Source organism: Ambystoma mexicanum, chromosome 6q (genome assembly GCF_040938575.1).
Source record: "Ambystoma mexicanum isolate Mex_15411 chromosome 6q, UKY_AmexF1_1, whole genome shotgun sequence".
NCBI classification, from domain to species: Eukaryota; Metazoa; Chordata; class Amphibia; order Caudata; family Ambystomatidae; genus Ambystoma; species Ambystoma mexicanum.
In genome coordinates this window covers 864,505,139-864,521,342 of record NC_090937.1, presented here as the reverse complement: position 1 = coordinate 864,521,342, position 16,204 = coordinate 864,505,139, and the positions used below count along the sequence as shown (strand labels likewise).

The following is a 16,204-nucleotide window of genomic DNA, read 5'->3' as shown; positions in this document are numbered from 1 at the left end:
CCACGCCCCTCAGCCTTTCCTACTGGCCGGAGCGCACGCAGGTAAAGGTGACAGCAGGTGAGAGTTCCCTCCCGTCCCGGAGGTTTTCTCAAGATTCCTCCTCCGCTCTGTTCTTCTCCGCCAGGCCCAGCGGCCCCGTCGCCGCCTCGAAGACCGACGCGAGAGGAGGCGAGCACTGCGGGGAGGGGAGGGGCTGCGAGGGGCGGGGGCCGAGGCAGCGCACGCCGGCCGCACTCACACTGCCTGGACTTGCCTGCAGACAGCGGATCGTGCAGCGGCGGTGCCACAGAGTCAGAGCTGCTCGCTACTGTGGGTACCCGGGAGGAGGAGAGAGCGGGTACCCCTTGCAGCACTACCAGACCGAGGTTCTGCGCGCCTGAGTCCGGGGAGCCGCGGGCAGCGCGCAGAGGATGGCGCGGGTCTCCTGCATTGGCACGGCGGGCGCCCTGCTCCTGTGCGCCACGCTCACCCACTGCAGCCCGGCGGCCGCGGCGGCTGCAGGCAGCACCAGGGCAGATAGCGGCGCTGCGGGCAACTTTCTGGATGACAAGCAGTGGCTGACCACCGTCTCCCAGTATGACAAGGAGGCCGGGCAATGGAACAAATTCCGAGATGTAAGTGTTGAGGTAACACAGCCCCCAGCTCAGTCCTGACTGCAGGCCCTGTACCCACTGGGTTCCCGTCTGGAGCCTCCCCGTGTGCCTCTGCAGATGGAGGGGGTGGGCATGGCTGGTCGTGTCCCCTCTGCGTGGGTGATGACACGGCTGCTGTCCAACTTTCAGACATGGATATGCAGCCATGGAGCTGACAGGAGGCCACACAGCTGCAATGTTACCGTGCGCGCACGCTGCTCTGCGCGGTACACATGGCTAGCCCGGCGCTGTGCGACCTGGGCGCCCAGTAGGGCTACATTACATGACTTGGATTACCTGAATGCATGTTGCCTGCTGTTCACTCAGTTATTCGAATCCTGTCTAGGTATATTATGCAACCCCTTGACTACAGATGACCCCAATATGTGCGGTTTCTTGCGAGCTCAGGTTTCAGTAAAAGGACATTCCACCGCAGTCCACATTTATGTCACACAGCCCGGCAATTGGTTAGTGCCTGGGGCAGCTTCCGTGCCGGAAGATGTCCCCTGCAAACGGCTGACTAGTGCCCGGCTTCTGGGGATTCCCCAGCGTTGGTAAGGGGGATGGGGGTTACGGGCCAGGGCTGTGAACCCGACTGAGATGTCGTGGCCCATTTACGGCTGACGTTGCAGCCTCTCCGACCCCCCCAGCTCGAGCGATCCCTTGCAGCCAGCTTGGAATCTGCTCGGATGCGAGGACGGGGCGTCAGGTGCGCTCAGTCTCTGGCGGAGGCGGCCAGACGGGGACATGCACGGACCATTGCTTTACGCAGAGGGTGGGGGCTTCGTGGGCCTCCCCGGGAGTGTGCTCACCGACCCATGCCTCCTGTGGAGTGGGGAACGATCTGCGTATCGTGCGTGCATTGAGCCCGAGAGTTAGCACTACATTATCAACGGCAAGGGCCACCATGCACGCAGTTACCTATTCAACATGTTCGGGCACCCACCTTTCCGACCCCCCCCCCCCCCACCCCCGCCACCTCCCCGCACTTTGTTTCGCCACTTCAGGGGCAATCCTGGACGCGGCGTTCCGCCAAAGACTTCCATATGCATTGTAACCAGAGCGTCCGGGGAAGGGCTGCAGAGTGAATCCGGCAGTCATTTTGTCTTTTCTTAAATATTTTATGAGAGTCTGATCCCGTTTTAATAGTATCGTAGCTATCAGATGGAGCCCTTCAGGCGGGAGTGCGGTGGAGGCCTCCCCCTTCCCCCACCGTGGCTCCCGAAGGAGGAGGGAGTGCCTCAAATCTACAGCAAATGCGCACCTGCTAGACCTATATATTGTGCTGGCTAATTCTATCTTTTGAAACGAATCGATGTGATCGCTGCGCCGCCCGTAACTGCGCCGATGAAAATGTTGACGCCAATTACGGCACAGCCCAGTGATCAGATAGATCACTTTGCTCACTTCTGCTGGCCCCCCAGCCCACTTACCTTTACGGGGGCACACTTCTGTGTGTACCACCTACACCCCTGCCACCCCTTTGGTGTCTGTTCTTCCCACTTACGTGGGTCCGAACTAACGCCGCAGGGTGCTTTTCTTAGTTTTGTTTTTTGCTTTCTTGTCCCCCGATTACCACAATGGTAAGCGGCAGACACCGCTGCAACCCTAGACTCCTGTTTCTGCACCCAAAGAGAGCGGGGGACTTCCCCCATAACCCCTGCTCTGCTTGGGCGCAGTAATGGGAGTCAGTATATTGTGCGCCCCTGAAGTTGCAGTAACTGCGGGGGCGCAGTACTAAAGGCGACATTTTTGTACTTTTCATTTGAAACGTGGCCTTTCTGTGTACTGTAAAACGACAGCCGGCCAGAGAGACCACATTTTGGAAATGTAAAGATTGCACAGTGTGCCCCCGACAGGGCTCGTCTGCGGTGCAGGGATTGACTTGAGGTGGTATTGCTGCCAGGGCAAATCTTCCCCAAATTCAGCACTCCCAGGGCTTTACGTATATGGGTGGCCTAGTCAGGCTGGCCCTGGGTCCTGAGGCATGCAGTTCATTACACTGATCATATGCAACCTAAGCCCTTTGAGCGTCTTATTCTTACCACGTCTAGGGGTATCAATGATAGGCCTACTGCTTCTCGCCATCACACCACTACCAGTCATGCACATTTCACCACACGAAAGCTGATTAAGTCGTGTGAATGAGACAATGTGCACGCAATCAACTGTCTGCAAGCCAACACAAACAGCCACCAGTTTCTCCTGGTTCTGGAACTATCCTATCACTCTATCCTCACTAACCAACCCTGTCCACTTTCTTGCAAAGTCACGTGAGTGCTTGGAGACTGCCCCTGGGTGGCAGCAGTGCGTGGTATAAACCAACATAACATAACATAACATAACAATGCAGACGTCTTGATTCTTGAAATCACCCACCAGTGCGTTAGAGGTGGATTATGACTGGCTTCCTATATGTGGTTAGCCAATGATTGACCTACATCTGCTTGGGTAGCGGGCAAGTCTCCGGTGGCATGCCTTAATGCTTGGGAGAGCAGGCCCCAAAGCACCACACATTGTTCCCTATACCCTTCGATGTGTACGTCACACCTGCACAACCACCACATGGAGAGGTTGGGGCTAGAGTAAGGGGACTTGGTGTGGCAGTTTGCAAGTGAAGTAGGAGTCCTCCGAGCTGTGGTTGCGAGGGTGGGGGAGTCGGCACGCACTGTGGCATGATGTGGAGGAGGTGGGCACTTGGGAATGGGAGGTGTTCATTGCATCACCATTGATGAGGTCCTAACCCCTTTACAACATATGTCAAACCCGAGTCCTCATCTCAGTTGAAATTCTGCCTCTGTGGTTCTCTTACTGCTTATAACATTTTCTCCTCATAAAATATGCATCTTAAAACACATCTGTATGAGCTCAAGTAGAAATCGACTCTATTTCATTGTGTAAAGATGTGATTGTGTACGCATTTGCAATGTATACACCATATATGCTAGCAAGAAAACCTACAGGAAGATATTTGTTTAAGAAAATGTGATTGTTGTACTTGGATTCAATGTTCCTCTCCTGTGTTGGCTCGCCCATGTTCAGCTTCAGCTGCTAAACTCGTCTTTGTGCCGGTTCGTCCTTTCCCGCTCTCCCCCTGGTTTTTGATACTTGTTGTAATGTAGTCTTGGGAGCGATTTGTATTCGGATGTGATGTGATGGTGTTAAGAGGAAGAGGAGTGATCTAAGTAGCCCTCTGCAATTGTTGACCTGTCATGGCAACACCTCTTGTTGTGTGTTAGTTGGTTGGACTTGGACCATGTTTCCCCAGGGTGTCATGTTTGTGGTGACACCGGGTCCGTGGTGGGGCAAATGCGTGATCCCCCCCTGTTTTTCCTCACCTGAATGTATGATTGGTTCCCTTGGCTGTGTATGTTTGGTGCCAGAGTGTGGCAGGCTCTGTGTTTGGATGTGGCAGGTCCAAATGGAAGGTGATTGTTGGTTAGATGTTTTGGTGATGGGGAGATGTTGTGATGAGTCTGTGGTGAGTCTGTTATGGAAGGGAGATGTTGTGTGTGGTGAGTCTGGTATGAAAGGGAGATGTTGTAATGTAGTCTTGTATTGCCACTGGCCTGGATGCTTGCTGTAGAATGTTGGTGCATGAATGCAGCTCAGGAGAATGTTGGGTGGATCTGTGTGTGAATGTTCTGCGAGTGTCAGTTGGGGGCCTGAGCTGGGTTGAATGGATGGCCGGTGGGTCAGCTCCTTTGTTAGTGATGTTTATACCTTCCCATGTCCATGTCAATGTCTACGCGTGCTGTAACTATAATAAGAGTAACTGGAGTAATGTACAGATTTGTACATATGTGAATAAAGCCTTGCCTGGAACTAACTTAGACTCAGCAGCTGGTCTGTGATTCAGTAGTGCACACTGAATGTCTAACATAAGGCTTCACAACAATACTCTCGTTGTTTTATCATTAGCCAGCGAACCTCACCCTCAATGCAGCCAGCCACACCCCTGGATTCTTCTAGTCTACACTGCATGCTCAGGCTCCTCTCCTGAGGGCCACCGCTTGCCACTGCCTGTTGACCACGCCCCAGCGCTCTGTGTCACGCTTCAGTGACTAAGTGCCACAGAGTACCCACGCAACACGATTTTCCAGGCCAGAGCTAGTTGTCGTCGTTCATTTATTTGTATGAAGGAGTCTACCATCGCCGCAAGGTTGTGTTCACGTTTCTTGCTGGAGTGCGTGTTAATAAGCCAGACAGTGTGACACTGACTCCGAGGATACCACTGCTCTCACATTGCTGACTGTAATGGCTCAGGGTGGGTTGAAGCGTCTCTCCCATTCTGCAGTATCTGGCCAGAGCTCTACCTTTTCCAGACTTTGATAACTTTGCTGCACTGTAAATCCGTTAACATTAACAAATGAGTCAAGTATATTCACATCATTGTCAGAGTTGTAGTTAATTCTTCTTATTTGCTATCATGGAATGTTTCCCTTGCAAACAAACTGCCTTTTTGAAAGCAAATTCCGAAAATGCGGGGTAGGGAAGCTATACCGCCTTTCTGAAATGTCCAGTGGGGACTCGTTGGGCCTCATTTACAAACGTGTTTTTCAATGGGAAAATCCAGTCTTTCACTACCGTTGTCTCTGTGTTGCCGCATGGGCACGAGTGAACCCAGCTTGAGTGTGGCTGCAGCGTCTTTCCAAGCACTGTTCGAAGTGGAGGCTCCAAAGGTAACAGTGGTGAGGGGAGGCTGGGAAGCGCTGATTATCAAATAGTTAATGCCAGTCCAAAACATCACATTCTGTGTTACAGAAACTTTGCATCGCTGCAAGTGCAATTAATACTAGGGTACACATTCCACCAGTGGGAAAACATATTGTTTGTCTGCACAGTAGTGTAAGTTTGCTGAACACGTTGGATGCGGGGTGGTGGGGGCAATGCATCTAAAGGAAAGGGGCCCCTGGAAAAAGAGGGGAACACAATGGTATGCCATGAAAGTTGGGGGCCATGTGTGTGCATTTTTGCAAATTCTGTAATCATGTTCGCTCTATGGTAGACATTGCAATAGCGAAAAAAACCTTTGAAAGAATGTTTTGATTTTTTTTTTGCATTAGGGGACTATTATGCTCTGGTGCTCATTGTACTTCGCTCTCTGCAAAGGTTCGGTGATACCGTCATAGACCTCCTGCTGCCAGGCAGTCCTCGATTTTGCCGCCATACTATTAGCCGAAAACGAACCTCTGCACATTAGTATCACTGACCCAGGGCCACTCCAATTGTTCCCTGCCACTGCCCCAGTTACCTTCAACACCCTGCATCTTCTCTGCAAAAGCTTCAATGGAAAAGTTAGAACGTAGGCACACATATCATCAGTGATCGAAGTGAGCGGTAACGGTCGGGAGAAGTGTTCCACCACTTTATTTTCTTCTGTTTGCCATTCCTCTACTTTTTATGGCCATATTCACCATTCTATATAGTGGATTTGACCATTCATGTCCCCGTGCAAGTGTACATTTGTGATTGGAGCCTTTGTTACTAGTCACTTAGACTATTGCAATGCCCGAAGCCACATCACTGTGTCACATGTTGCACTAGTCTTCCGCCTACCCTCTCTCCTGCCGATACCACAGTTCCACTACTTTTCGGTACAATTCTACCACTGCATATAATGCTTTGTCCCTGGATATTTACATTTCTCTTCCAACCATAACATACTCTGCCTCATTACACGGTAGGCGGTAAGGGTTTACCGGTACCGGTATTTTACCGGTAACGGTAAACCCTAACCGCCTTACTACGAGGTCCCTTTGCGGGTTGGGGAATTTAACGCCTGCTTTTTGCAGGTGTTAAAAACCAACCTGCAAAGGGACCATGGAGCTAATTACGGTACCGCAATTTGCGGTGCCATAATTAGCACCTTCCCCATTCCCATTATGCCCTATGGGGCAAAAATGGGAATGGGGAAGGGCAATGGGGGAAGGGGGAATTACCGCCCCACCAACCTTGGAATAGGGCAGTAATTCCCCTTTCCAACAAGGCGGTGCCGGTATTTTACCGGCATGGACCAAGGTGCTAATAGAGACAGTGCTAATAGCACCTTGGTCCACCGCCATCCGTGTAATGAGGCCCACTGGGCCTCATTACGACCCAGGCGGTAAGTTACCGCCTTGGGTCGTAACCATTCCGAGGTTGGCGGGGCGGTAAGTCCCCAATCCCCATTTACCCTTCCCCATTCCCATTTTTGCCCCATAGGGCATAATGGGAGTGGGGAAGGCGTTAATTACGCCACCGTAAATTACGGTGGCGTAATTAGCAACATGGTCCCTTAGCGCCATGGATTTTAACACCTGCTAAAAGCAGGTGTTAAATCCGCCATGGCGCTAAGGGACCTCGGAATCAGGCGGTAAGGGTTGGCGCTGTTTACGCCGCCGTAAACCCCTTACCGCCTGGGTCCTAATGAGGCCCACTGTCTCTAATACTCCGCATCTCGACTTGCAATCCAAAAATCCCCATTTAGGAAGTGACTCTTTAACTGACCATTGTGAGAAAAACTATAGCACCTTAAAAACTATCCATTCATAGTTCACTGTTTCTGGACATCTCATACACTCCCTTCTTAAGTGACAAAGTGCCTTGCAGTAACTCTGTTGGAAGTGCTGCTGTGCAAAAGTGCTTGCCTGTTAAGCTTCAGGTCTAAAAACAAGTTTAATAAACTTACTTTTGAGAACTAGGGCCCGATTAATGGAAATTTGCGCAGAAATGATGCAAGGGCTGCGTTTCAAGAAGAACACTGATACGTGTCAAGAAGGACACTGCGCAAGCCTGTGCATAGAAAGAAAAATGTGTGTTGCACGTATTCATGGAATCTACAGCTGTAAGAGGATTCAATTCAACACTACAGCTAAGTCAATGCCTAGTCTGGGATACTGAATGGAAACCCTTATTGATATATCTTTACGTCCAGTTCATGCGTTCTGGATGACTACCCCTATATAACACCCCTCTCTTGGAATCCCCCTGGCCCCACTGAGCCAAGAAGTAGTTCTGTTTTGCAAGTTAAAAGGTTTATTTGATAATTTAAACAATAGATATATATATATATCACACTTTATAATAATTTAATAATTGAATATCACACTTGAGCAGTAATCAATAATGGATAGTCTGGCACTAGCACACTTGTGAATAGGAACAGAAGAATAAGGTGGTAGAGAATACTTTATATAAGTTCAGATGGATGTAATGTTGAATGAAAATGCAATACAGAAAATACTCAATATGATTTCAACAAGACAATGTAATCACTTTTCTCTGGCAATGCACTCCCCCCCCTTGACGCAATGCAAGGAAATGGAAGGAAAGCACACAGTTCTCAGAAATGCAATCAAATGTAATTCAGTTCACCCCAGCAGCTTAGACTACAGAAGTTTACAACACAGGCCCAAAATGCTTTTATATGTGCTGGCAATGAAGTGAAAAATACGCTAAAATGCTTTTAATTCCCTCTAGAGGTTCAGGGTGAGTGGTATCTAGTTAATATTGGTCCAGGCTCACTCTAGCAATGATTCAGGGATGGTTCTTAAGAGGCAAACGAATCTTTAGCAAGGAAAGCAAAAAAAAACTGCTGTTTTCACACATGGAGAAATTTGCAAATCGTGGCAAATTTGCGAGTGCGTTTTTCGCGATTGCGGCAAAAGTATCAGGGGTAGGAATGCGGTTCTAGGTTCGAAGAAAAGCCAAGATTCTAAGCTTTCAGAGGAAAGTTACTGCAAGTCTCTAAGACAAACGGTCACGGAGATATGAGCGATATGGTAAAGGTCGTTTTTCAGATTTGAAATTTTAAAGTTCAAAAAGACAGGTGACAGCTTTGCAAATGACAGGTGACAACTTCTAGGAGGCAGTTCTGGTTAGATTAAAATAGATTGAATTATATTATTTTAACTAAGAGATTGGTTCTGCACCGTTCTGCTAGGTACTCACAATATATTTAGAAATAGAATGGGCCTCGCCACGGATCTGGTCAGGTTTTAGACTGGACTCTGGTCTGGTCTCGACACTTCACAGTGATCTGGGTCAGCTCTGCTCTACTGGTCTGGTCTGGGTCTCTGGTTCTGGATATTGATAGATTTGAAGTCTGGATCTTTCTGCACAGCTTTCTCTAGAGATTGATGGAGGTAAAGTATGGATTTTCCCGGCAGAGCGTCCCACAGCAAATGGATTTGAAGGTCCCTATCTGTCCTGTCTGTCTGCTTTTATGTGTTTTGAAAATGGGTGTGTGTGAGCAGCATCACTAGCCAGCCCCTCTCCACTTGTCATTGGCCACTTCCTCCTCTTCCCCTTGATTGGGGGAATGAAATGAAGTGTCATCATGATGAGGTCTGTTTATGGCACAGAGAACCCACCCCTGTCAAATTACACACAATCTATATTTTGACCCAAAAGACATATTTGCACAGGTACACATTTGTTTAAAATTACATGCACCCATCACATATCACAGGAGGTATACCCTGTCCAAATCTGCTCTTCCTGGGAGCTTGCATTCAGAAATGGCAACATATTTCACTTTTTGGTCAAGTTACCAATATCAGATTCTTACTCAAATTTACCCGAATGTGTGCAAGGCATGCAGGCATTGATTGATGAAGTATCAGACTTTTCACATGCAGACATTTTAAGCAATACCCTCTTAACTGCTAGTTTGCCCCCAGAACATCACACAAATTGGAGTTTGGGCTTGAATTGAAGGTACATTTTTTAAATTAACAGGCCGATTCATGGAATAAATGTGCGCCGAAAATCCCGGCGCAGAGGGGCCAATACGTGCGCTGCGCCGAAAATTAGCGAAAAGCGCAGGGAAACCAGCGCATGTCGATTCATGGAAGTCCGTGCGCAAGAAAAGCAGAGGACGTGCGCTGAAAAAGCGCGCGGCGCAGGCCGGCGCACAGGTCAACCAACGTCGTGCGCCACGGCCACTGCGCTATCACTCCGAGCGCAGCGCACAGCTCTAAAGTAGGCGGAACACAGGGCGGGACACTCGGAATGGGGAATAAAATGGGGCACAACACTCGGAATGGGGAAGAATGTGGGCGGCAAGGGGAAAGTATAGGAGGCAAGTGCGCGGAACGCCCACACGCTCGCATACAACACGTATTCATGGAATAGAATAGGGCAAAAAAGCGCACGCTCAAAGCAGCGCACAGGCACAAACAGGCACAAACACGACCGCCACAAGAAAGCAGGCGGTAGCGTCTCTGCGCCTGCAAGAAATGTGCGCTAAAAGGTGCGCCAACAAATAGCACCTATATACAGACATGATCAATGTCCAATAATGTGGCCCTCCAGGACAAATGACGTACAAAGGGGTACCCACAAACACAGACACGCGCTGAGAGAAAAAATAAACGTGTGCGTGCATACCGGGGTGCGCGGGAAGTTGCACACGCGATATGGCCGGGTACGTGGATTACAGGGGTGCGCGGGAAGTTCCACACGCGATTAGTCAGGGTACGTGGATTGCAGGGGTGCGCGGGAAGTTCCACACGCGATATGGCCGGGTATGTGGATTTCAGGGGTGCGCGGGAAGTTCCACACGCGATCAGTCAGGGTACGTGGATTTCAGGGGTGCGCGGGAAGTTCCACACGCGATATGGCCGGGTACGTGGATTTCAGGGGTGCGCGGGAAGTTCCACACGCGATTAGTCAGGGTACGTGGATTTCAGGGGTGCGCGGGAAGTCCCACACGCGATATGGCCGGGTACGTGGATTTCAGGGGTGCGCGGGAAGTTCCACACGCGATATGGCCGGGTACGTGGATTGCAGGGGTGCGCGGGAAGTTCCACACGCGATATGGCCGGGTACGTGGATTGCAGGGGTGCGCGGGAAGTTCCACACGCGATATGGCAGGGTACGTGGATTTCAGGGGTGCGCGGGAAGTTCCACACGCGATATGGCCGTGTACGTGGATTTCAGGGGTGCGCGGGAAGTTCCACACGCGATATGGCCGGGTACGTGGATTGCAGGGGTGCGCGGGAAGTTCCACACGCGATTAGTCAGGGTACGTGGATTTCAGGGGTGCGCGGGAAGTACCACACGCGATATGGCAGGGTACGTGGATTTCAGGGGTGCGCGGGAAGTCCCACACGCGATATGGCCGGGTACGTGGATTTCAGGGGTGCGCGGGAAGTCCCACACGCGATATGGCCGGGTACGTGGATTTCAGGGGTGCGCGGGAAGTTCCACACGCGATATGGCCGGGTACGTGGATTGCAGGGGTGCGCGGGAAGTCCCACACGCGATTAGTCAGGGTACGTGGATTGCAGGGGTGCGCGGGAAGTCCCACACGCGATATGGCCGGGTACGTGGATTTCAGGGGTGCGCGGGAAGTTCCACACGCGATATGGCAGGGTACGTGGATTTCAGGGGTGCGCGGGAAGTTCCACACGCGATATGGCCGGGTACGTGGATTGCAGGGGTGCGCGGGAAGTTCCACACGCGATTAGTCAGGGTACGTGGATTTCAGGGGTGCGCGGGAAGTTCCACACGCGATATGGCAGGGTACGTGGATTACAGGGGTGCGCGGGAAGTCCCACACGCGATATGGCCGGGTACGTGGATTTCAGGGGTGCGTGGGAAGTTCCACACGCGATATGGCTGTGTGCTCCCAGGCATTACCTGTACACCCTCCATGGCCCCTGCAGGCAGCACACACCACAGGGAACTACCCTGCACACCTGCTCATGTCTCCCACCACCCCCACCCCCCATCCACCAGGGACACCCTCCACCAGGCCCCCACCCATGTCTCCCACCACCCCCACCCCCCATCCACCAGGGACACCCTCCACCAGGCCCCCACCCATGTCTCCCACCACCCCCAGCACTGTGGGGAACCTGCCAGCAGGCCCCCACCCATGTCCAACCCATGTCTCCCACCACCCCCACCCCCACTTGTTGGGTGTCCTGACCCACGTTTAAGCTACCCTGCTACAACATTTGGTGCTGTGGGCTTAGGAAATTCAAGATGGCGGAAAACCCACATGTGCGCTGAAATCCAGGAAAGCTGCGCAGTTTGTGCGCCCACCAAAATGGTTGCCTCACTTGCCACCCACCAGTGCGAGAATGAAAGGCCGGGTTGCCATGACGGAAATGGGTTGCCAAAGGAAAAACAGTAGCGCCGGTTAGCTTCAAAGCGCTTTAAAACCACCATTGGACTACCCGCACAGTAGTCTGAAACCATTGGGAATGGCAATGCTGATTGCCAAATGCAACCTAGAATTGTGGGGAATTCATTTCTTAAATCCCAAAAATGGGTGCAGTACCAGTACTCACCACTATCCAAAAGCCGGCGTTTTAAAACCACTCTGTGTGTTTTTCTGAAGGCAAGCAAAATGCCTATTTCAAACCTTGCAACATGTGCAAAATATTCACTGAACACCAGCAGACATTTGGCAGAATGGAGTTTTGTGTGCCTACAAAATCTGGGAAATGAAGAGCCCAAAAACAATGCTTATAACAAAAATGCTATGGAGTCAGCAGCTTAAGCCTAACTGCAACTGGATTTAAAACCACCAAAATCGAAAATGTTAAATTAAATGAGTGACCTATGTTTGGTGTCACATGCCTTTGTAACTGTTGAAATGTCATAGTTTTGCACTTAGAATCAGCATTCTAGCTGCATGTGTAAAATTACAAGTTATTTTAAAAGCAACAAAAAGTTAGCTGAAGGTCTGGCTTAAGGAACTTGATTTTGCCTAGCAACGGATCCCATCAGCAGTGAAACTTGAGTCACCACTGTGTTCCCAGGCCAACCTTCCTTTTGCTGCCCAGGCTAAGGATATGCCATCTATCTGATAATTGAATTATCTGTGCTCTGCAAGAGAGTGAACAAAGCCCTCTTCACTCAGGCAAAGGTTTTTATTACCGCAGTCGTAAATTGTAGCTTCCTCTTGGCAGGAGCTGGGAGGAGCACTGCCTGTGAGAGCAAGCTGGCTTGGCAGAACTGGAAAGAACCAGAAATTCAACCTTGTGCTGAGGGTAAACCACACCCCTTTGGAGCCAGAACATAACTTTAAAAAGATGAATAACTCATAGAGCGGACATGTGAAAATTTTATAAATGATACCATAATTCTTGTGATTTTTCTGCCCACAGTTTAAGACGTGGTAGGAACCGGTGGTATGTTCAGGGGGGTTTTAGCGGAAAAGTGGATATTACTCTAAATGTGTGCATGTTAAAAATCTGAAACTTCATCAGTTAATGTCCCTACCCCCTGCACACATGTATGTAAAGTTGGGTCCATGTCGGAAATTGAAAAAGCAGTTAAAAAGTCAATTATGTACACTCTTTGAATGCAAGCTCCGAGAATGAGCAGATTTGGACATAGACATGGCTAAATTCAGCCACACCATGTATATGTAATTTTAAACAAATGTGTACCTGTGCAAATATGTTTTTAGGTCAGATATAGATTGTGTGTAAAGTTGACAGGGGTGGGTTCTCTGTATCATAAACAGACCTCATCCTGATGACACTTCATTTCATTCCCCCAATCAAGTAAGAAATGGAAGTTTGACCAATTAGAAGCTGAGAGAGAGGTAGGGTCAGTGATGCTAGAACACACCCACATTCTAAACACATAAAAGCAGACAGACAGGACAGATAGGGAATTCATTTTTCATCTGCCGCTGAAAGCTCTGCCGGAAAAATCCATACTTACCTCCATCAAACTCCAGAAAGCCAAACTAGAGACTTCGATCTATCCAGAGCAGAGAGACCCAAAGAACCGGTGCCTAGCAGAGACCAGACCCTGTGAGCAGTTCCAGAGGCCAGGCGCTGTGAGCAGAACCCGGAAAGACCTGACCAGACTGAAGTCCGTGACCAAGTCGCTTTCCTGTTCAAAATCTCTTGTGAGTACTTAGCAAAACTCAGAACACATCTCTTAGTTTAAATTCATCTAATTCAATCTATTTAACCTAAGTAGAACTGCCTCCTAGCTGTCACCTGTCATTCTAGCTGCAAAAATTTGTCACTTGTCATTTTGAAAAAGTGTGCGTTTAAAATTTACAAAACAAAAAACGACCTTTACTAAATTACTCATATCTCCGCAACCGTTTGGGCTAGAGACTTGCAATAACTTTCATTTGGAAGCTGAGATCCCAGGCTTTTCTAGGACCCCAAAACGAGATAGTCCTTGCGGTTCCTTTGTAATAGCGCTCGGCGCATCCGCGAATTTTGCCGCGATTTGCAAATTTCTTCACGTGTAAAAAGACAGCAGTTTTGCTTTCCATTTGCCAGAAATTCGTTTAACCTGCTAATCATTCCTGCATCATTGCTAGTGTGAGCCTGGACTAATATTAACTAGATACCACTCACCCTGAACCTCTATAAGGGAATTAAAAGCAAATTTAGCATATTTCTCATTCATTGCCAGCACATATCCAAGCATTGCCTGTGATTTCAAAACTCCTATCTGTTTTCTGTTGTCTAAGCTTGCTGGATTGAACTGATTACATTGATTGCATTTCTGAGAACTGTGTGCTTCCTCCCATTTCCTTGCATTGCATAAAGAGGGGGGGAGGGAATAGCCCGAGAAAAGTGATTACATTGTCTGGTTGAATCATATTGCGTATTTTCTGTACTGCATTCATTGAATATTGCATCCACCTGAGCTACATAAAGCATCCTCTACCACATTATACTTTTGTTCCTATTTACCAGTGTGCTACCTTATCCATTTCAGGTCAACTCATTAGTCATTATAAAGAAGTGGGCTAGTGCCAGATTCTCCGTTGTTAATATTTACCATATCAGATTAAGTGTGATATTCATTTATTAATTTATTAAAAAGTGTGATATATATATTTTAATTTATCAAATAAACCTTTTAAACTTGCAAAACAGAACTACTTCTTGGCTCAGTGGGGTCAGGGGGATTCCAAGAGAGGGGTGTTATACAAGGGTAGTCATCCAGGACGCATGAACTGGACCTAAAGATATATCAATAAGGGTTTTCATTCAGTATTCTAGACTAGGCGTTAACTTGGCTGTAGTGCTGAATTGAATCCTCTTACAAAGTGGGGGCTCGAGCCGAGACGTTGGGTTAGATTTACCATTTGTGCAGATTAATACAGTGTGCTAACTGACGGGATACATACATCCAGTCGGATCACCACGCTGCATTACGCTGTGAAGCATTCCTCAAAAGGGACACTCCAAGAAAAGTTCTGTTCTGCAAAAATAAAATACAAACTTCTGTAAGTCAGGACAGAGACCAATCTCTAGAATGACGACCTTAGTAGACATGAAAATAGCCAGAGAGCACCTCTTGCATAAGCTATTTGTGAGAGGTGAATGGACCGAACAGGGCCAGGATGTGTGGTTGCAGGCCATCACACAACAGGTCACTGAAACAGGGTCAGATATATATAGAGATCAGGGTCCCTTACATGTGGCCCTGAGTGAACTATATATGGCTCCTAAAGCCAAAGAGGAACACAATAAGATTGCCAGGATAGCAGCATACCTGTACCTATACGTTGGAGACATGCAGGATAGATGTGCGGAAAGCCAAAATCTGGCAAATAGGCAACAGATGGCATTACAGAAGGCCCAATCTGATCTGGACTCTTCTGAGCAGAGGCTGCAGAGGAGCCAGGAGTCAGAAAATGACAGCAGACGGTACATCACTAAAATAAAGGAGGATATGGATGTGCTGCAAAAGGAAAAGTCAGAACAGGATACCAGATTTCTGGCCCTACAGAAGGAGCACCAAGACAGTTTGGACTCCTTACTGCAGAGCCAGAAAAAGCTGGAGCAACAATTAGACTTTAACAGGGCATGCACGGAGCAGGTAGCCACCCTGCAAAGTCATCTAGATAGAGTGAAGGTAGAGAGCAACAAGCTGATCTTGAAAGACCTGGATACCCAGGCAGAGTTTGATGAGGAGCGCCAAAAAGCTGGTGCCCTTCAACGGCAAAGGGACGACCTGGCGGCACAAATGCAGGCTCTTAGTCAGGAAAGAGACGCCTTAGGCCAGGAAGTCTGCCATTTAAAAAGGAAAATGGAAGAAAATCACCTGGCCCACCAGGGGCTGGGTGACCTCCAAAAAGAAAACCAGAACTTGGTAGAGCACACCAGAAGGGTGGAGGATGCTCTAGCAAGAAAGGAGCAGGCCAATAGGGACACAGCTCAGGAGGTAACCCTCCTGCAGCAAAGACTGGCCCAGTTCTCCAGGACCAACCAGGAAGCACAGAGGGAAAATGAGGCCCTCTGTCAACACAATGATAGGCTCCAGCAACAGGTAGCGATGCAGGAGAAACTGATAGAGTCGAGTAAGGCCTTAACAGAGGAACTGAAAGCACAAATGCAGGCTCTTGCATTGCAACAGGGAGCAGGGGCGGATAGAGATGAGGTCCGCTGGGAAAGAGAGACTCCTGACCATAACCGCAGGAGCCCTAACACCAGGGGCCTTCATCTTCCCCAGTCCCTGGACTCTACCACCCCCGTGTCCCCTGGCGCACATGAGCACAGGGCCACAGGGATGGCAGATTACTATCCAGCTAAGAGTATGGGGCTCATAGGCCAGTACCATCCAGGAATGGAGGGGTGGGCATCCGGGTA

At 49.2% G+C, this 16,204-nt stretch overlaps 1 protein-coding gene across 1 annotated transcript in view; it reads left to right on the top strand.

The window, feature by feature from the left end:
• Positions 1 to 276: 276 nt before the first annotated feature.
• The window catches only part of SPOCK3 (SPARC (osteonectin), cwcv and kazal like domains proteoglycan 3), a 1,387,609-nt gene continuing 1,371,681 nt past the window's right edge, over positions 277 to 16,204 (top strand). Inside the window, exon 1 of the mRNA XM_069631385.1 lies at positions 277 to 614. Coding sequence (XP_069487486.1) covers positions 411 to 614 — 204 coding nt within the window. The 5' untranslated portion in view covers positions 277 to 410. The remainder of the gene's footprint in view (positions 615 to 16,204) is intronic.